This window comes from Phacochoerus africanus, chromosome 11, assembly GCF_016906955.1.
Source record: "Phacochoerus africanus isolate WHEZ1 chromosome 11, ROS_Pafr_v1, whole genome shotgun sequence".
Lineage (NCBI taxonomy): Eukaryota > Metazoa > Chordata > Mammalia > Artiodactyla > Suidae > Phacochoerus > Phacochoerus africanus.
The window spans coordinates 120843889-120865542 of record NC_062554.1 but is presented as its reverse complement, the minus strand read 5'-3'; the positions used below and the strand labels follow the sequence as shown (position 1 = coordinate 120865542).

Genomic DNA, 21654 nt, shown 5'->3' with positions numbered 1-21654 from the left:
CCATATGCTGTGGGAGCGGCCCAAGAAATGGCAAAAAGACAAAAAAAAAAAAGTACAAACATTTTTGACAACAATATGTACTACATTTCACTTTTCTGGAAGTAATTATCTAATTAATATTAATTACCCAGAATATACAGTTAAGAGGTAAGAAGTAACATAAGACTCTGGAGCTTTTCATAGCAATAAATACTTAAACTCATACAGTTTTGATTCCAAGAGTATCCCTCAGATCTTCAAAATAAGTTTTAATTGTTGATACTGGTTATAAACATAATCCTAATAAGCTGAATAATTAATATTTAGCTAACTATAACAGATCAAGAAGAACAAATTTTAAGAGGAAATGCTTTTTTTATTTTCTTTTTTGGACTGCACCCACGGCATATGGAAGTCCCTAGGCTAGGGGTCGAAGTGGAGCTGCACCTGCTGGCCTTCGTCATAGCTATAGCAACGCAGTATCCAAGCTGCGTCTGCGACATACACTGAAGCTCACAGCAACACCGGATCCCTGACTCACTGACTGAGGCCAAGGATTGAACTTGCGTCCTCATGGGTACTAGTTGGATTCACTTTCTGTTGCGCCACAACGGGAACTCCAGGAAATGGTTTTCTAAGAACAAGAATACACAGCAATAGGAGATGACAGCCAACAGTAGGGTGAGGACAAAAAGCTACTTATATGCAGGGCAAAACTTCACTGCTAAGAAAAAATGAATTATGACCGTCACTACTTTACTGCTGGAAAAACAAAGCCAGAATATTTACCTTAACCAACTAGAGTTAGTCATTTCATAAGCAAGAGCTGTATGATGGCGGAAGTTTCCTGCTGATCTAGTAGTTAAGGACTTGGCATTGTCACTCCTGTATCACAGGTTTGATCCCTGGCCTGGGAACTTCTACGTGCCACAGGAATGGCCAAAAAAACAATAACAACAACAAACCCCCCCCTCACACACAAAAAAGCAAAATAAAAAAAGAAGCTATATGATGGGGATTTTTATTTTTATTTTTTTTTGTCTTTGTCTTTTCTAGGGCCGCACCCGTGGCAGGTAGAGGGTCCCAGGCTAGGAGTCCAATTGGAGCTGTAGCCACCAGCCTACATCAGAGCCACAGCAACACCAGATCCGAGCCATGTCTGCGACCTACACCACAGCTCACGCAATGCTGGATCCTTAAGCCACTGAGCGAGGCCAGGGACCGAACCTGCAACCTCATGGTTCCTAGTCAGATTCATTAACCACTAAGCCATGACGGGAACTCCTGATGGGGATTTTTATATTCTCTAAGTAAAAGTATGGGAATATCTAATGACCTCAAGACCTACTGTGGTTACATAAGTAAGGAAGAGGTAGAGGTTAAAGGTCACTTAAGGCATGGCATGGATTTTTCTTTTAAATACAGTCAAGGTTTAAGGTAGACACAATGCTATAGAAATTACGATAGACACTCTATTCAAAGCATGGTGGTTGTATCACGCTTACTTATTTCTTAAATCCTGTGACATTTAATCCATTTTAAACCCAAACTTGAAAATAGAATTTAAGGATTTCACCCTTTATTACTTAAAATAATGGGTATTCAAAGCTGCTCTATGCAGTTATTTACATAAAAGCAAATAATCTGTTAAAAATAAAAAAGAGGTACTAACAGAGTAGAATTTCATTTTTACGTACAGCCTGTGCTGCTGCCAGACAGAACTGACTACTGGTCAGGTGCAGACTCCTGGTTTTCTCACACTGCTATACTTTACTCCCAGTCTGTCTCCTGCCAGTTCAAGTAGATGGAACTAAATCAACTAGTAATCATAGGTATCTGTTATTAATTAAATCACAAACAATCCAAATGCTTACCTGAAGAACCAGTTTTATATGTTAAATAATCAAGAAAACAGCAAATAAAATTCCTTCAATAACAGACAGAGATTTATCAACTTACTCTGCATCCTAGTCCTTATTCTTGTTGTTTGTTCAACCCACTGCTGCGGATTTTTTTGATATCCTGAGCCTGAGACAAACAGATATACATCAAGATATCATTTCACATACTTTGAAAATGTACACTACACCCTAGTGTTACAAGGCAAATTTATCAAAAAGGCACAACAAAGTTGGAGAGGAAAACAGCAAAAGCAATAGGTTCCAAAGTAAAAGATAATGTCAAAGGATCAGATCAGTGAGGAGGAACTGCCTCTCATAGCAAAAGAGGCAGCAAATAAACACGGAGACAAAAACCATGTGCAAGGCTCTGATAAGGTCTGTGAGAATGACTGCATTCATCAACCCTGAACTTCATTAACACCGTGGTGCCAATTCAGAAGAAAAAGTTAACTATTTGCTTTTGTAAATGAATTATTTCTGGTAGAGTAGTCCTGAATACATTTCCACATCACAGAGTAATTACAACATATAACGCCAATTTAAGGCAAAGGGGGTAAAATGACTGAAAAGCCTATTCAAATTTTTATTGGCTGAATAAGACTGGCTTAAAATTGGCTGACTGATAAGAGAAGAGACATCCAACCACTTACTTAGCACTAATGGCTGCTTATCAAGAGTTGTAAAGTCTCCACCTGAAAAAACAAAGACAATGTCATGGCATATTTGGAAATTTAAAAAAATGAAGATGTCACACAGATATTTTGCTTGTTTACTTACAGATACCCAAAACAAAAACAAAAAAAAATCCTTCTTCCATCAGTTCCAAACATATACAATACATATGTATTTTCCCTTTTCAAAATTTCAAAATACTCAGGAATTGGATAATAAGCCATCAAATAGGGGCTAAATGTATTGAATGTTTACCAGGTACCAGGTATAATTTTATTAATTTTCACACTTTATACGGTGGATACTATTAAGCCTATTTTACAAATAAGGAAACTGAAATTGGTAATTTGCCCAAGATTACATCTAAAGGTAGAAGGACAGAGATATAAACCCAGGCAGTTCACATGTAATGGTATATACTATATAAGCAAATTTGTACACACGGCAAAGCAGCTATGAAGTAAAGATGCTACTTCATATTTTGGGATGGTATTTAAAGGACAACTGTAAAATGATACACTGGGATAATTAGAAAATCGTATTTCAAACAATTATAACACTGTAAATTTCCAAATGTGTCCTGAAGAAACAAGCTACTTCTACCTACTGATACAAATATAACATAAAAGTATGTTCAACTTAAGTTTTTTCTAACCACAAATGCAACAGAGATGTACCACTGCAGAAATGCAACCAAAAAATTCATTAATGTCTTTTAAGTGCCTACTATATGCAAAACGTTGTAGGGAAAATCATGATGAGTAAGACAGATATATATATATTTCAGGTCAGTTTGCAGTCTACACTAACAAAGTAACTTTTTAAAAAAGCAGACGCATGCTTTTTTTTTTTTCCCTTTTCTTGTTATGGCCACACCTGTGGTATATGGAAGTTCTTGGGCTAGGGGTCAAACTGGAGTCGCCAGCCTACTCCATAGTCACTGCAATGCAGGATCTGAGCCTCATCTGTCACCTATGCCACAGCTTGTAGCAACACCAGATCCTTAACCCACTGAGTGAGGCCAGGGATCAAACCCGCATCCTCACAGACACTATGTTGGGTTCTTAACCCAATGAACCACAATGGGAACTCCTAGACATATGCTTTTTTTTAATATTATCTGTCATTGATTCTAAAAAGTAATTTTTCAAAAACACCTCTGATTTAGGGCTGCATCTTATAATCTATGGTAGGTAACAGTTTAAATGGATGGTTTTTCTTTCTCAGTGATACATAAAAACAATGGCATCTTAGATTCAAAGGAATATATATTGATCACCTAACTCTATAAAAACAAACCATCTTCCATAACTGAGAAGGATTCCATTGCATACTTACAGCATAATTAATAACGGGAGACACATTTCAGAGCTTCCAAACATCAAAGATTTAGAATAACAAAAGGGCAAATATCCAAGATGATTCAGAGGATAATTTTCTATAAATGATTTATTTCTGTTTCAGCTGCTTTTGTTTTGTCTCAGTTTAAATTCTAAACCAAGAATCCACTAAAAATATAAAGTATAATACACAGTAATTATAAAAGAGACTTCCAAACACTTTTTCATTAAAAATAGTTTCATATTTTTAAAATGGTGATGTGGAAGGAAAAAAAAAAATCCTTGAAGATTTTACATTCAAGGATATTTTTGGTTTATTTAATAATTAATTCAAATTCTAGGACTTGACTTAAAAATGGAAAAAAGAAAAAAACTGTAATTTCTGCTTAATCTAAGAAATATATATCCATTGTACATAATCTGCAAAATATAGAAAAAACTAAAGGAAAAATTTCAACAATGATTCTACCATCCTGAACAAATCATTGTTAGCATTTTCTTACTTCCAATCTTTTTTATGTGTTATATTTTTTCAACATTGTATTACGAAAATTTGTGAAGTTGTAAGCAAGGCTGAAAGACTTTTATATATGCAACAACTAACTTACCATTAATATTTTTACTATACCTGATGTATTACTTATTTATTCATCCTTCCAAACTTCCGGAACACAGTTGAAATTACACCATATAAGGAGGTTCAAATTACTATATTAGTTAATTAAACTAAAACAATCAACAAATTTATATTATAAGGACATTTAACAAATCATAGAAAGCTATAGTTTTGGGGGTTTTTTTAAAATTCAAATTCAAGGTTGGGCTCAGAGATGATTAACTCAAGAAGCAAATTCAATACACAAAGTGAGTTTTTTTTAGCATTAATTATACCTCAATTTTAACATTTTATATTAAACTGCAAAAGAGGATCTTCAAAAATAAGAATAGCATTTGACCACAGTGACAGGCAGACTTCAAGGGTGTAAATTATGGTTTAACTTACTTTGCGATGACTGCCAAAGTGATTCTGGGTATTGACTTGATGATCTGGTGGTTTGGTCTAAAAATAAAAAAGAAATATTATACACTTTATAAAGAATGTTTAACTTTTTAAATGCACATTTCACCAGAGAACAATGAGTAATCAAAAGGGCAAAATTATTCAAATAGGAGTTTCCGGCATGGCTCAGCAGTAATGAACCAGACTAGTATCCATGAGGACATGGGTTTGATCCCTGGCCCTGGTCAGTGGGTTAAGGATCTGGTGTTGCTGTGAGTTGTAGGGTAGGTCACAGATTCAGCTCGGATCCTACATTGCTGTGGCTGTGGCACAGGCCGATGGCTACAGCTCCAATTTGACTGCTAGCCTGGAAACTTGCATGTATTGTGGGTGAAGCACCCTCCCCTCAAAAATTCAGATAAACTCCAGGGAATTCAACATTTGGATGTATAATTTATTTTTAAAAAGTTTCCAAAGGGTCACATTATATTTAAAAATTATCTATCTTTTTTTTTTTTTTTTAAAAAAAACAAGATATAGAACATGCATGAGGTAAATGAGACAAGAAACCTTTGAGTTAGGATGGATATTCTTAAAATCATTACCATCCATTTTGCCTTTAATTTTTCTTGGGAGTGGTCAATACATTATGCAATTTAGTCTTCCCTTCTCTTTTTTTTGGCTGCACCTGGGGCATGTGGAAGTTTCCGGGCCAAGGACTGAACGTGCATCATAACAGCAACCTGAGCAGCTACAGTGACAACGACAGATCCTTTACCTTCTGAGCCACCAGGGTACTCCATCTTCCCTTCTTAAAAATGTTTTTCATTTAAAAGTGGAATTTATAGGGGAGTTCCCGTCGTGGCGCAGTGGTTAACGAATCCGACTAGGAACCATGAGGTTGCGGGTTCGGGCCCTGCCCTTGCTCAGTGGGTTAACGATCCGGCATTGCCGTGAGCTGTGGTGTAGGTTGCAGACGCGGCTCAGATCCTGCGTTACTGTGGCTCTGGCATAGGCTGGTGGCTACAGCTCCGATTCAACCCTTAGCCTGGGAACCTCCATATGCCGCGGGAGCGGCCCAAGAAATAGCTAAAAAGACAAAAAAAAAAAAGTGGAGTTTATAATAAAATATGTTTAAAAGTGATCATATTGCTATGTTGGAGGCAAAAGCATTTGACATGTCCAGGTGGTGACTAAGTATTTTTGTTAGTGTACTTTTATAACTAAAAAAACTGTAGGCATCAATCTCCAAAACATATTTCTTTGTAACACATAATACAAGCATTACTAAAATATTAACTAATGCGTTATATATAAAACAAGAATGGATGAAATAAAACAAATATATACATAAAATTCTAATATTTTCTTCCTATACTCCAATGGGTCTTCTTGTACCTCTTCAATGATAACTGGTCCAGAAGCTAATCTAGAAAGATGAGTATTCTTTTTTTTTTTTTTTGGTCTTTTTGCCTTTTCTAGGCCACTTCCCATGGCATACGGAGGTTTCCAGGCTAGGGGTCTAATTGGAGCTGTTGCCTTCAGCCTACACCAGAGCCACAGCAATGTGGGATCCAAGCTGCATCTTCAACCTACACCACAGCTCACGGCAACGCCGGATCCTTAACCCACTGAGCAAGGGCAGGGCCCGAACCCGCAACCTCATGGTTCCTAGTCAGATTCGTTAACCACTCTGCCACGACAGGAACTCCGAGTTCTTCTTAATATGCTTCACCTCTTTGTTCTTGAGCTAGAGTTTTCTTCTGCATAGGGTTATGGGTGCTTCAGTAGGAATTTATTGCAATTCTAAAGGGATCACGGAGCCTGGGGTTTATGATGTTTCAAAGGTAGCACCGGTAGCAATGGCTATATGAATGGCTTAATTAGTATTTAATTTTTAGAGCTTTATTTATGCGTATATGAAAACTAACAATAGCACTTAATTTCAGTGTTTACTATGTTCCAGACTTTCTAAGTAAATTAACCTCATAACCCAGATGAGGAAACTGAGGAACACAAAAGTAAAGCAACTGCCTGAGGGGCACAAAGCTAGTAGTAGAGGAGTGAAACCCAGGGATTCTGGCTCCAGAGCCCACGTTCTGAACCACTACCCTAGGGTGCTGCATTTCTCCTTTGGGATTTCTGTATCAGGAAAGAATGGAAAATAAGGAAGAGTGGGAAACAGAATACCAAATGCCCATAAACCAGCTTTGGAGCTTATTTTTGAAGTGGAATAATTAAGTAAAATACAGGAATCACAAAAATTCTCAAAAGGTAGTGAGGGATAAGCAGAGACTTAATCTTCTATTTATATTTAACAGGACTAAAATATAAAATTACTTATTGTTTATGCAGCTTAAAAGTTTAACCAGCACCCTCATAAGCCTCAAGTTGATTTTTTTTTTCCTTCAAGTCAACTCTTTCCTTGAATAAACATAAACATAAATTAGCATCAACAATCAAAAACTGTCACTGCTAACTTGGTGTGAATTTGAACAATTCAGAGATAAAAGAGGTAATCTAAGTACACTGAAACTTCCTAAAAGTTAACACTCCTGATAGTGTAGTGAGTCAATGCCAGTGTGAACAGTTTCTCTATAAAACTTTTTTAAAACCACAAGTAACTCTTCTTCTTCTTCTTTTTTTTTTGTCTTTTGTTGTTGTTGTTATTGTTGTTGCTATTTCTTGGGCCGCTCCCACGGCATATGGAGGTTCCCAGGCTAGGGGTCGAATCGGAGCTGTAGCCACCGGCCCACACCAGAGCCACAGCAACGCGGGATCCGAGCCGCGTCTGCAACCTACACCACAGCTCATGGCAACGCCGGATCGTTAACCCACTGAGCAAGGGCAGGGACCGAACCCACAACCTCATGGTTCCTAGTCGGATTCGTTAACCACTGCACCACGACGGGAACTCCACAAGAAACTCTTCTTTTGAGCACAAAAATATCTCATGTTCCATAAATAACAAAACAAAGTAAAATGTGCTTTGTTTATTTATTTTTACATTTTTTTTTGCCTTTTTAGGGCCACACCTGCAGCACATGGAAGTTCCCAGGCTAGGAGTCTAATTGGAGCTGTAGCCACTGGCCTATACCACAGCCACAGCAATGCCAGATCCAAGCCACGCCTGCGACCTATACCACAGCTCACAGCAACGCCGGATCCTTGACCTGCTGAGTGAGGCCAGGGATCAAACCTGCAACCTCATAGCTCCTAGTCGGATTCATTTCTACTGCGCCATGATGGGAACTTTGGCTTTGTTTATTTAGATATTACATTACCAATCAGATATATACATGGAATTAGTAATTTTAATAAATATTAAAAAGTATGTAACTTTTCTATTAACAATAGCCAAGATATGGAAACAACCTACATGTCCATTGACAGATGAATGGATTAAGAAGATGGGGTATATACACACAATAGAATATTACTCAGCCATTGAAAAGAACAAAATAATGCCATTTGCAGCAACTTGGATGGAACTAGAGACTCTCATACTAAATGAAATAAGTCAGAAAGAGAAAGACAAATACCATATGATATCACATATATCTGGAATCCAATATATGGCACAAATGAACCTTTCCACAGAAAAGATGTACTTGGAGAACAGACTCGTGGTTGCCAAGGGGGAGGGAGGGGGATAGACTGGGAATCTGGGGTCAATAGTTGCAAACTATTGCCTTTGGAATGGATAAGCAATGAGATCCTGCTGTATAGCACTGGGAACTATATCTAGCCACTTACGATGGAGCATGATGGAGGATAATGTGAGAAAAAGAATGTATATATATATGTGTGTGACTAGGTCACTTTTTTGTAGAGGAGAAAATTGACAGAACACTGTAAACCAGCTATAATGGAAAAAATAAAAATCATTTAAAAAAAAGTATGCAACTTTTAAAAAAGTGGGTTTAATAAATACTGTAAAGTATTTTTCAAAAAAGCAAATTCACAGAATACTTTTATACTTGAACTAAAAATACAGTTCCTAAGAGAAGAGTCATATGTACATAAAGTAATGTTACCTCCAGATGCAACAGAATCTCTGGATCTGAACTTAACAGTAGTAACATCACTGTCAGAGCTGTCTTGATCATTTTCTTCAGTTTCCCCTAAAAAGAAACAAAAAATATTTTAGTATAGTCTTAATTCTAAAGCTCTAAAAATCTGGATTAAAAACCAAAAACAAGTAATTCAACATTAAAATGGAGCCTTTTAAGCCAATGAATATAGGGAGTTCCTGTGGTTCAGTGGAAACAAACCCCACTAGTATCCCTGAGGACTCGGGTTTGATCCCTGGCCTCACGCAGTGGGTCAAGGATCTGGCACTGCTGTGGCTGTGGTGTAGACTGGCTGCTACAGCTCCAATTCGACTCCTAGCCTGAGAACTGCCAGGTTCTGTGGGTGCGGCCCTAAGAAGACAAAAATAAATAAGCCATCGAATATTGAATTTCCATTTATTTTATGTTTACTACCCTGAGTCATGAGTTCTAAATAAAATTGAGCCCTTTTATTTTATGTTCTTTCAGGTACATAATTATATTCCAAAGACATATTTGGAGTGATATCAATGATTATATTCTGAGACTTTAATATAGAGTTGAAAAGTAAACAAATGAGCATTAAACAGAAGAAAAGTTTTACCTTATAAGGAAGAAAAGTACAGAGTTAGTATATAAATTCAGCCTAGATTAGTATATGCAGGTATGTGCGTGTGTTTATGAAGGGGGTGTGTTTATGAAGGGGGTGTGTGTACATATACACTCATCCACAAAATTTCAGTATGCAAGTGACTAATCTCACATGATGGTAAGCTTAAAAATGGACCAAATTTTACTGTACTCTTCAACCACAGACTGATTAGGAGAATTTGGAAAACTAATTATTTTAATACCACAAATAATGGCCAGCACATGCCAGAAATGGAAAATACTAGCTTTGGTTAAATTAACTCAAACAGACAAAAGATGTTTAAAATGCACATAAAGGCTTTCATCACTCATTCCATCCTATTTTACTTGTCCATTTAACAGTTTAGACAAGCATGAGGTTTGTTTTTTTTTTTCCCCTGAAGACACTTTTCTGCTCTCTCTCTTAAATACCTATCAAAATTGCTTCTAATATTAACAAAAAAAGATTTAGACTAGATTGCATGATAATTTAAAAGAAAATACCTTCTTCAGAGAAATTGACCTTCTGTTGGACACTGGTGGCTTCTGGAAGAGAAAAGCATACATGATAAATATAGCAGCAAGAGCTAAAGCTTAGGAATAAATAAAAACATCTAATTTAGGAAAGTGAACATAATATCACGCCAAACTTTTTTTCCTGTTAGATGATAAAAACAGAATCTATTATTTCCCTTTACATTATTTTAGGAATAAGTATGCTAAAAACTGGAATCGGAGTTTACTTTTCCTTCACCCAGAGGTCTATGGTACTATTGTAACCTGTGTTTGTAGAAAACATGAAACTATGTCAATAAAAATCCCTGTCCCTATAGGTTTACAGCATTCTCATTCTCTTATGTGCTAGATTCCCCACACCCCTTTGAAAAGCCAGCCACACCAACAGAAATGAAAAACCAGCTCTTTAATCATCCGTGTACCCAAAATGGATGTAAGAAAGATAAAGAAACTCTCCCGTTCCCAGCAGGTCCACATACACCATTATTTCTCAGAGCCAGAGAATTTGGACAAAGATAAATGAGAAAAAGGTGTCAAAAAAACTTTAAATGCAGTGTTTTTACACAAGCTATTCTGAATTTTTTTTTAACATAAAGGCATTGCACAATTGGGCTAAAATATTGCTGAATAATCATCTAAGAAGTAGCATGAACCAGACCTTTCCACAGAGCTGAAAATTTGTGTTTGCCTTTGGATTTTCTTTTATTGATTTTAACCCCTATTTGCCTTTCAAAAGAAAAAATTCTATTGCAGAAGGCAACTACCCACACATAATATGGTGAATTTGGAAATTTTTATGTAAATCAATTTAATTAGTTGGTATATTACCAGTCAAACTACTCTTACCCAAGAGTGTCAAGTGCAAATCAGTATTTGCCAGCATTTCTGCTATAAAAAAAATTAACTGAGAAAATTGCTAATAATACTATGCTACTCTTTCCTTAGAAGGACTGTCCTTTCATTTTATCTTTTTTTCCCCAAGTGAAAAATGGAAAGTCAAACTTGTCTTAGTGCTATTCCCTTAAAATTTATTAAATTTCCATTCACACAAAAAGGTATTGTTCCTTTTTTGAAGTTTTATTTTTTTAACTACATACCTTTTATAGTATTTCTTTTTTGTACGGTAGTTTTGCTATATTCCTTTATACAACCATTCACATAGTACGCAAACACAAGATATTTTCTTGAGTCAACGGTAATGTCTTAGTCATTACTTAATAATAGTAAGTTCTTAATATCTGCATGTTGCTAAATAGTGTTCAAAAAACTTCATGTCTGATCTCCAATTCCTATGGTGTCAAAAGGAAATACTAGCATAGGTAAGGCTCAAAGATATTAAGTGACTTGTCTACGGATGTCAGGACCAACAAATAACAAAAAAGCACTTGAATAGAGATGCTTCTGATTTCCAGTCTACTACCCTTCTACCCCTGCATCAGTTTTGTTATAATAAGACATAGTGAGCAATTAATAACTTTTTAAAAATTATTTTGAATTAAAAAAATTTTAGAGCTGTTTAAGATACACAAAGTTAAGGAGATGGGAAGAGAGATTTTCAATATGTTCTCCGCACCCACACATACACAGCCTTCCCCATTACTGACATTCCCATCAGAGTGGTACATCTCTTACAACTGATGAACCTACACCAGCACGTCACAATCAACCAAAGACTGTAATTTACATTACAGTTGATGGTGTACCTTCTATGGGCTCAGACAAATGTTTACTGACATGTATCCACCATCGTGGTATCATACACAGTATTTTCACTGTCCTAGAAATCCTCGGTGCTCCACCTATCAATCCATCGTCCCCCCCCCCCCCCCCCCCCCCCCCCCGTTAACTCCTCCCTCTCAAACCTTGACAACCACTAATCCTTTTACTGTCTCAAGGCAATCTTTTTATTGCCTTTTCCAGGATGTCATATAGTTGGAATCATGCAGTATGTATCATACAGCCTTTTCAGATTGGTTTCTTTCACTTAATAAGATGCATTTAAGGTTCCTCCATGCCTCTTTACGGTTTGATATCTCTTAACACTTAATAACATTCCATTGTCTGCATGTTTATTTATCCACTCACCAATAAAAGATATCTTGGTTGCTTCAAAGTTTTAGTAATTTTTTTTCTTCTTTTTAAGGCCACACCTGCAGCACATGGAAGTTTCCAGGATAGGAGTCAAATCGGAGCTGCAGCTGCCAGCCTACACCACAGCCACACCAAGGCCAGATTCAAGCTGCATCTCTGACCTACACTGCAGCTTGCAGCAACACTGGATCCTTAACCCACTAAGTGAGGCCAGGGTTCAAACCTGCATCTTCATAGTACTAGCTGGATTTTTAACCCACTGAGCTACAAAAGGAACTCCTGATCTGTTTTTAAATCAAGTTTTCTGTTTTCTTATTGTTAATTTTTAAGAGTTCACATACGTGTGTACGTGTGTGCGTGTGCGTGTGCGTGTGTGTGTGTGTGTGTGTGTATCTGGCTGCATGCATGGCATGCTGGTGTGCAGAAGTTCCTGGGCCAGGGATCAAACCCAAGCCACACAGCAGTGACAATGCCAAATCCTTAACCGCTAGGCCACCAGGGAACTCCTGCATATTTTTTGGATAATGGTTCTTTCTTAGGTGCGTCATTTGCAAATATTTGCTCCTAATCTGTAGCTTGCCTTCTCATTTCCTTGTCTGTCTTTTGCTGACTAGAAGTTTTTAATTCTAATGAAGTCCCGCTTATGAATTATTTCTTTCACACATATGCCTCTGATTTATATCTAAAAAGGTATCACCACACCCAAAGTCACATAGGTTTCTCCTATGTTATCTTCTAGGAGTTTTATAGTTCTATCTTTACATTTAGGTCTGTGACCTATTTTGAGTTAATTTTTGTGAAAGGTGTTAAGATCTGGGTTTCGATTTTTTTTTTTGCTTTGCATGTGGATGTTGAGTTGTTGCAGGTCCAATTGTTGAAAAGATTCACTTTGTTCCACTGTATTGTATCAATTACTGTAAGTTTTGGTTTAGTTTAGCTTGAAGTTGAGTCCTCCTACTTAGTTCTTCAATATTGTGTTTAATATTGTGTTCAATATTGGCCCTATTCTGGGCCTTTTGTTTCTTCATATAAACTTCAGGACCAATTTGTTAATATCCATGAATTAACTTTCTGGGATTCTGATTGGGATTGCATTGAATCAATAGATTAAGTTGGGAAGAAATGACATCTTGACCACATTGGGTCCTCCCACCCATAAACACAAGACATCTATTTATTTAGTAGTCCTTTGATTTCATTCATCAAAGTCTTGCAATTTTTTTCATATAGAACTTGTACGTATTTTGTTAAATTTGCATCTATTCCATTTGGGGGTATGCTAATAGTAATTATAATGTGTTCGTAATTTCAAATCTTTTGTTCATTACTGGTATTTAAGAAAGTGAATTTTTTTTTTAAAGGGCCACACCTGCAGCATATGGAATTTTCCAGGCTAGAGGTTGACTTGGAGCTACAGCTGCCAGCCTACATCACAGCCACAGCCGCATAGAATTTAAGTTGCATCTGCGAACTACACCACAGCTCATGGAACACTGGATCCTTAACCCACCAAGCAAGGCCAGGGATTAAACCCACATCCTCATGGATACTGGTTGGATTAATTTCCGCTGCGCCACAACGGGAACTCCCAGAAAGTGACTGACTTTCATACATTAACTTTGCATCCTGAAACCTTGCATAATTGCTTATTAGTTCCAGTTCCAGTTTGTTTTTGTTGTTTTTGTCCATTCTCTTGGATTTTCTACATTGACAATCATGTCATCTTCAATTAAAGATAGTTTTATTTCTTCCTCCTCCATCAGTATACCTTTTAATTCCTTCTGTCTTAACTTCTGGCACAATGATAGAAAGTGGTGAGTGATGCTAATACAAAAGCTTCCAGTTTCTAACCACTAAACTGAAAGTTAGCTACAGTTTTCGTAGACAGTCTTTATCAAATTAAGAAAGTCCCTCTCTACTCCTAGTTAACTGAGAATTTTTAATCATAAGTGGGTTTTGGACTCTGTCAAATGCTTTCTTCTCCATCTACAGATACAAGCATATGATTTTTCTTTAGTCTGTTGATGTGATGGATTGCACTGATTTCCAAATGTTAAACCAGTCTTGCACACCTGGTTATTAATTCTTTTTGTACTTTAAAAAATTTGATTTACAACATTTTGTTGAAGATTTCTGCACCTTATGTTCATGAGACATACTGGTCTGTAGTTTTAAAAACTTCTTTAAAAATTTAAGTAACACTGATCTATAAGTTTCATGTGTACACCATTACATTTCTTTTACATACCCTACAATGTGCTTACTACCAAAAGCTTATTTTCAATGTGTCACCATACAGTCGATCCCCCTTACCCATTTCACCTTCCCTACTGCCCCTTTCCCTCTGATGACCACTACTCTGTTCTCCGTATCTGTATGTTTGTTTTTGTTTGTTCATTTATTTTTTATTAGTTTTTTATACCCCACATATGAATGAAATCATATGTCTTCCTCTGACTTATCTAATGACTTAGCACAATGCCCTGAAGGTCCATCCACATTGCTAGAAATGGCAGAATTTCATCTTTTTAAATGGCTGAGTAGTATTCCACTACCTACACATACCACATCTTCTTTATCCATTCATCTGTCGATGGGTACTTGTTTATTGTTTTTTTGTTTTTAATATAATGATTTTTATTTTTTTCCATTAGAGCTGGTTTACAGCAATCTGTCAATTTTCTACTATACAGCATGGTGACCCAATTACACATACATATATACATTCTTTTTTCTCACATTATCCGGCTCCATCATAAGTGACTAGACATAGTTCCCAGTGCTACACAACAGGATCTCACTGCTAATCCATTCCAAAGGCAATAGTCTGCATTGATTAACCCCAAGTTCCCAATCTGTCCTACCCCCTCCCCCTTGGCAACAACAAGTCTGTTCTCCAAGTCCATGAGTTTCTTTTCTGTGGAAAGGATTATTTGTGCTATATATTAGGTTCCAGATATAAGTAATATCATATGGTATTTGTCTTTCTCTTCCTGACTTACTTTACTCAGTCTGAGAGTCTCTAGTTCCACCCATGTTGCTGCAAATGGCTTTATTTTGTTCTTTTTTATGGCTGAGTAGTATTCCATTGTGTATATATACCACATCTTCCTAATCCAATCATCTGTTGATGGACATTTGGGTTGTTTCCATGTCTTGGCTATTGTGAATAGTGCTGCAATGAACATGCGGGTGCATGTGTCTTTTTCAAGGAAAGTTTTGTCTGGATATATGTCCAGGAGTGGGATTGCTGGGTCATATGCCAGTTCTATGTATAGTTTTCTAAAGTACCTCCATACTGTCTCCATAGTGGTTATACCAGCTTACATTCCCACCAACAGTGCAGGAGAGTACCCTTTTCTCCACACCCCCTCCAGCATTTATTATTTGTGGACTTACTAATGATGGCCATTCTGACTGGTGTGAGGTGGTATCTCATGGTAGTTTTGATTTGCATTTCTCTAATAATCAGTGATGTTGAACATTTTTTCATGTGCTTGTTGGCCACCCTTATATCTTTGGAGAAATGTCTATTCAGGTCTTCTGCCCATTTTTCCATTGGGTTGTTGGCTCTTTTGCTGTTGAGTTGTATAAGTTGTTTGAGATTAAGCCCTTGTCAGTGGTATCATTTGAAACTATTTTCTCCCACTCAGTAAGCTGTCTTTTTGTTCTCTTTTTGGCTTGTCAGTTTGACTAGGCCCCATTGGTTTATTTTTGCTTTTATTTGTGTTGCTTTGGGAGATTGACCTAAGAAAAAACATCTGTAAGGTTATGTCAGACAATGTTTTGCCTATGTTCTCTTCCAGGAGTCTGATGGTGTCTTGTCTTATATTTAAGTCTTTAAGCCATTTTGAGTTTATTTCTATGCATGGTGTGAGGGTGTGTTCTAGTTTCACTGATTTATATTCAGCTGTCCAGGTTTTGGTACTTGTTTATTGTAAACAATGCTATTATTGATTATGGGGGTGATGGTGTAGATATCACTTCAGGTTAGTATTTTTATATTCTCTAGATAAATACCCAGAAGTACGATAGCTGGATCATACAATAGTTCTATTCTTTTTTTTTTTTAATGTTTTTGCTCATCTATTTTTTCTTTTTTCCCAATGAGTTTTATTACATTTATAGTTGTACAATGATCATTCCAACCCAATTTTATAGCATTTCCATCCCAAACCTCCATCCCATCTCCCCACCCCCAACCTGTCTCCTTCGGAAACTGTAATTTTTTCAAAGTCTGTGAGTCAGTATCTGTTCTGCAAAGTTCAGTGTCCTTTTTCTAAGTTCCACATGTAAGTGATGGCATATGACGTTGGTGTCTCACTGTCTAACTTCACTTAGTATGATAATTTCTAGGTCCATTCATATTGGTACAAATGCCACTGTTTCTTTCCTTTTAATGGCTGAGCAATATCCCATTGTGTATATACACCACATCTTCTTTATCCACTTCTCTGTCAATGGACATTTAGGTTGTTTCCATGTCTTGGCTATTGTATATAGTGCTGCAATGAACACTGGAGTACATGTATTTTTTCAAGTCGTGATTTTCTCTGGATAGATGCCCAAGAGTGGGAATTCTTAATTTTTTTGAGAAATCTCCATACAGTCTTCTATAGTGACTGTACCAATTTACATTCCCACCAACAATGTATGAGGGGTCCCTTTTCTCCTCATCCTTGTCAACACTTGTTATTTCTTGCCTTTTAAAGTATTCTGGGAGCTCCTGTCATAGTGCAGCAGAAACAAATCTGACTAGGAATCATGAGGTGACAGGTACAATCCCTGGCCTCACTCAGTGGGTTAAGGATCCAGCGTTGCAGTGAGCTGTGGTATAGGTGGAAGACAAGGCTTGAATCCTGAGTTGCTCTGGCTGTGGTGTAGGCCAGCAGGTACAGTTCCAATTAGACCCCTAGCCTGGGAACCTCCATATGCTATGGGTACAACACTGAAAAGCCAAAAAAAAAAAAATGAAATAAAATGAAAGAATTCTGACAGGTGTGAGGTGATGTCTCACTGTGGTTTTGATTTGCATTTATATAACAATTAGTGACATTGAACATCTTTTCATGTGCCTGTTAGCTATCTGTGTTTCTTCTTAGGAAAAATGTCTATCACCTCTGCCCATTTTTTTCAATTTTTTTTCTTTTTTTTTTTTTTTTGCTGTAGTTGTATGAGATCATTTGGATATTACATTTTGGATATTAACCCCATATTTGCTATATCATTTGCAAACACCTTCTCCCATTCAGTAGGTTGTCTTTTAGTTTTACTGATGATTTCCTTGGCTGTGCAGAAGCTTTTTAGTCTGATGAAATCCCACTTGTTAAATTTTGCATTTCTATCTCTCACATGAGAGATGTATCTAGGAAAATATTGATAAGACTAATGTCAGAGTGCACAATATGTTTCTAGAAGTTTATGATTTCATCTTATATTCTTTAGTCCATTTTGAGTTAATTTTTGTGTGTGGTTTAAGATAGTGGTCTAGTTTCATTTTTCTGCATTTGGCTGTCCAGTTTTCCCAATACCATTCATTGAAGAGACTATCCTTTCTCCATTGTATATTCTTTGCTCCTTTTGTCATAAATTAATTGTCCATATATGTGTATGTTCATTTCTGGGCTCTCAATTCTGTACTGCTGATCTATGTATCTTTTCCTGCCAGTACCATGCAGTTTCTAAGTTTGGGCTTCATTTGTTTTTCTAATTAGTTTAGGTGTATGGTTAGATTGCTTAAGATTTTTCTTGTTTCTTGAGGTAGGCCTTATTGATATTAACTTTCCTCTTAGTAATGCCTTTGCTGCATCCCACAGATTTTATTTTCAGGGAATTTTAAAATTTCTCCTTTAACTTCTTCATTGACCCAATAGTTGTCCAGTTTCCACATATTTACGATTTTTCTAGTTTTCTTCGTGTAGTTCATTTCTAGTTTCATTCCACTGTGTTCAGAGGAGATGAATAATATAATTTCAATCTTCTTTAATTTACTAAGACTTATTTTATACAGTCCCAGTACACAGTCTATCCTTGGGAAAGTTCCATGTTCACTGGAGAATGTGTATTTTGCTGGATTGAATGGAATGTTTGATACAAATTTGGGTTCATTTGAGACGTTTCCTTCTTGACTTCCTGTCTGGATGATCTATCCATTGATGTAAGTGGGGTATTAAAGTCCCCTATTATTATGTTGCTGTCAACTTCTCCCTTTAGATCTGTTAACAATCGCTTTCATATATTTTTGGTGCTCCTATGTTGGATGCAATTATATTAATTACTGTATGTCTTATTGATAAGTTGCCTCCTTTATTATTATATACTGTCCATTTTTATCTATTATCTTTTTTGGCTTAAAGTCTATTTTTTTCTGATATGAGCACTGCCACCCCAGCTGCCTTCTGGCTGTTTGTTTGCTTGGCATATTATCTTCCATCCCTTTACTTTTTTTTTTTCCTTTACTTTTTTTATATTTATTTTTTATTAAAGTACAGTTGATTTACAATGTTGTGCCAATTTCTGCTATTCAGCAAAGTAATCCAGTCATACACATATATACATTCCTTTTCTTACATAACCTTCTATCACAGTCCATCCCAAGAGATATCCCTTTACTTTTAGCCTATCTTTGTCTTTACAGTTGAGGTGTGCCTCCTACAGTTGTTTTTCAAGCCATCCAGCCGCTCTGTGTCTTCTGATTGGTGAATGCAATCTGTTTCCATTTAGGGTGATTATTGATAGATAAAGACTTAGTATTACCATTTTACCGTTTTTTTCCTGGTTGATCTCTATCTTCACTGTTTCTTTCTCTTTATGCTTCTATCTGCCACTGTGCTTTGATGGTTTTCCAAGACGGTTTCCTCTTTTGTTATGTTTTGTGTCTGTGCTCTATGTTCACATTCTGTGTTTACCCTGAGGTTTCTACAAAACGTATCAATTAAAAGTCTTCTTTTCTACTGATAGTATCCTATCTTCATTTACCTATGCAAGTTCTGTCCTTTTCCTCTTCCTCTCTTATGTTTTTGGTTGTCTTAAATTATCCCCTTTAATGCTGAGTGATCAAAGTGAGGCGGCCATATTTATTAGTCTGTTTCCCCTCCCCCTTTCCTCTTTATGTAATAAGAGGGTTTAAAACCCTGTTTTGATAGACAGCTGCACTTTTATGGCCCTATTTACCACCTTGCTCAAAGTTTTGTGTATATTTGTCATTTTTTTTTCTGACTGAAGAACTCCTTTCAACCTTTCTTATACGCCAGGTCTAGTGTTGACAAACTCTTTCAGCTTTTGTCTGGAAAGGACTTCTCCTTCATCTGAATGACAATTTTTCGGTGTAGAGCATTCTTGTGTGATAGCTTTTATCTTATAGTATTTTAAGAATGTCATTGTACTTCCTCCTGACCAGTAGGGTTTCTGCTGAGAAATCTACTGATAGCCTAATGTGGTTCCCTTGTAGGTCACTGTCCTTTCTTCCCTTGGATCCCTTTAGAATAATGACACTGAATTTTGACAATTTTAACATTATGTCTTAGAGGGTTTTTTTGCATAGAAGGAATTTAGGTGTTCTCTTAGTTTCATGGGTTTGTATATCCACCTCCTTCCCCAGGTTTGGGAAATTCTTAGCAATTATTTCTTTTTGTTTTGTTTTGTTTTTCTGTTTTTTGTTTGTTTGTTTGTTTTTCTTTTGCTTTTTAGGGCCACACCTGAGGCATATGTAAGTTCCCTAGGGGTCAAATTGGAGCTACAGCTACTAGCCTACGATGTGGGATCCAAGCCACATCTGCAACCTACACCAGAGCTCACAGCAACATCAGATCCTTTAACCCACTGAGCGAGGCCAAGAATCGAACCCACATCCTTGTGGATACTATCTGGGCTTGTTATTGCTGAGCCACAACAGGAACTTTCTCAGCTGTTATTTAAGTACCCTCTCTGCTTCCTTCCCCTGGGATACCCATTAGCCTAATGTTGTCCTTTCTAATCGAGCTGGACAGCCTTCACAGGATTTCTTCATTTTTAAAATATCTCTTTCCTCTTCTTGTATTGTTTCTAGATTTCTATCTTTGAGCTAATTCTCTTCCACATGGTTTGCTCTATTTCTAATACTTCTTATGTAAATGAATTCATCTCATTTATTGTGTTCAACTCCAGAATTTCTCTCTTCAACCCCAGATGGCTGGGGCTGTGGTTCACTATCTTTGGTAAAGTAATCCTTCTGTGGCTAATTTTATTTCTGAGTGCATTAAACTGAGTTTTATTGAGTATCTTCACGACAGTTATTTTGAATATTTCAGGTTACAATATTTCGTGACTTTCAGTTTTGTTTCTGGAAAATGGTCATCTTTTTGTGAAACAGTATTACTATGGTTCTTCTTGTTCAAATGATGAATTATTGCTCCTCTGTGCATTTCACATTAAATGATAAGTTAAGAGTTAGACTCCTTTGTTTTCCAGTAGGTGGCACAATCACACAAGTTTTTCATTTTTCTTACTTGAGCTGCCACCGGTTATGTTTGAGTGGCACTTTCCAGTCCCCACCTTCTAAGAGGTGTGACTCTGTGCCTTTGTTGTTGCTTTTTGTGCCACCACGGTCATTACTCTTCATTTCTGCCAGAGCCACGGTTATCACCAGGATGATGGGTTCTTTCCCTTCCTTGCATATGGGATCCCCTGAGACACACAGGGACCTGTACTTTGTCTGTTGCAAGGTTTGCAGGCTCCATCACTGTACATGGCAGATGGCTGGGGCTGTGGTTGTGGGCACCTCAGTGGCTGCTGGGATGGCGTCCCAGGCCCCACCACTGCTACTGCCCAGTTACCTGTGGCTGTGGGTGCCAGTGCAGTCAGTTGGCTAGAGTCATGTGAGCAGCCTTTCTTGTTACTGGAGTCTCCCAGGCTGTGGGCTCTGCTGTCCCCATCAAAGGACCTGAATTGCAGGCCCCGTCTCCACTGTTCCTAGAATCCACCCATCCTTAGATGTATAGATGTGTGTAATTCTCTAGAATCCTATTGTTTGGGTAGAGACACCTTTGTTGAGTTGTGGGTATTTCACTGGTTGTGGAGTGTAGGAGAAAGACAAAGGTAGATGTTTCACTCTGCTGTGTTTCTGACAATGGTCTATAGTTTTTCTCATAATGCCTTTGTCTGGTTTTGATATTAGCATAATGCTGACCTCAAAGAATGAGTCAGAAGGTACTTTCTTTGCTTCTATTCTAGAGATGGTAGAGAACTGGTTTAATTTCTTCCTTAAATGTTTGATAGAATTTGCTAGTAAATTCATTTGGGCTTGGTGCTTTCTGCTTTAGAAGGTTACTCATATTGATTCAATTTATGTTAAGAGGTATATATTGACTAGGGTCACATGTCTTCTTGAGTAAGTTTTGGCAGATTACGCTTTCAAGGAATCCGTTCATTTCATCTAGGTTATGTTGTCGAATCTGTGGGAGCAGAGTTGTTCATAACACCGTTGTGTCATCCTT

The 21654-nt window shown here is 37.1% G+C and overlaps 1 protein-coding gene across 2 annotated transcripts in view; it reads right to left on the bottom strand.

Annotated features, from left to right (window-relative positions):
• Positions 1–21654, bottom strand: part of TOR1AIP1 (torsin 1A interacting protein 1) — a 51301-nt gene that overhangs the window by 13818 nt on the left and 15829 nt on the right. For both annotated transcript variants that reach the window (XM_047753819.1, XM_047753818.1), the window contains exons 4-8: positions 10079–10120; positions 8930–9016; positions 4896–4952; positions 2531–2572; positions 1939–2007 (exon numbers count right to left, since the gene is read on the bottom strand). In XM_047753819.1, the coding sequence (XP_047609775.1) occupies positions 1939–2007; positions 2531–2572; positions 4896–4952; positions 8930–9016; positions 10079–10120 (297 nt within the window). The remainder of the gene's footprint in view (positions 1–1938; positions 2008–2530; positions 2573–4895; positions 4953–8929; positions 9017–10078; positions 10121–21654) is intronic.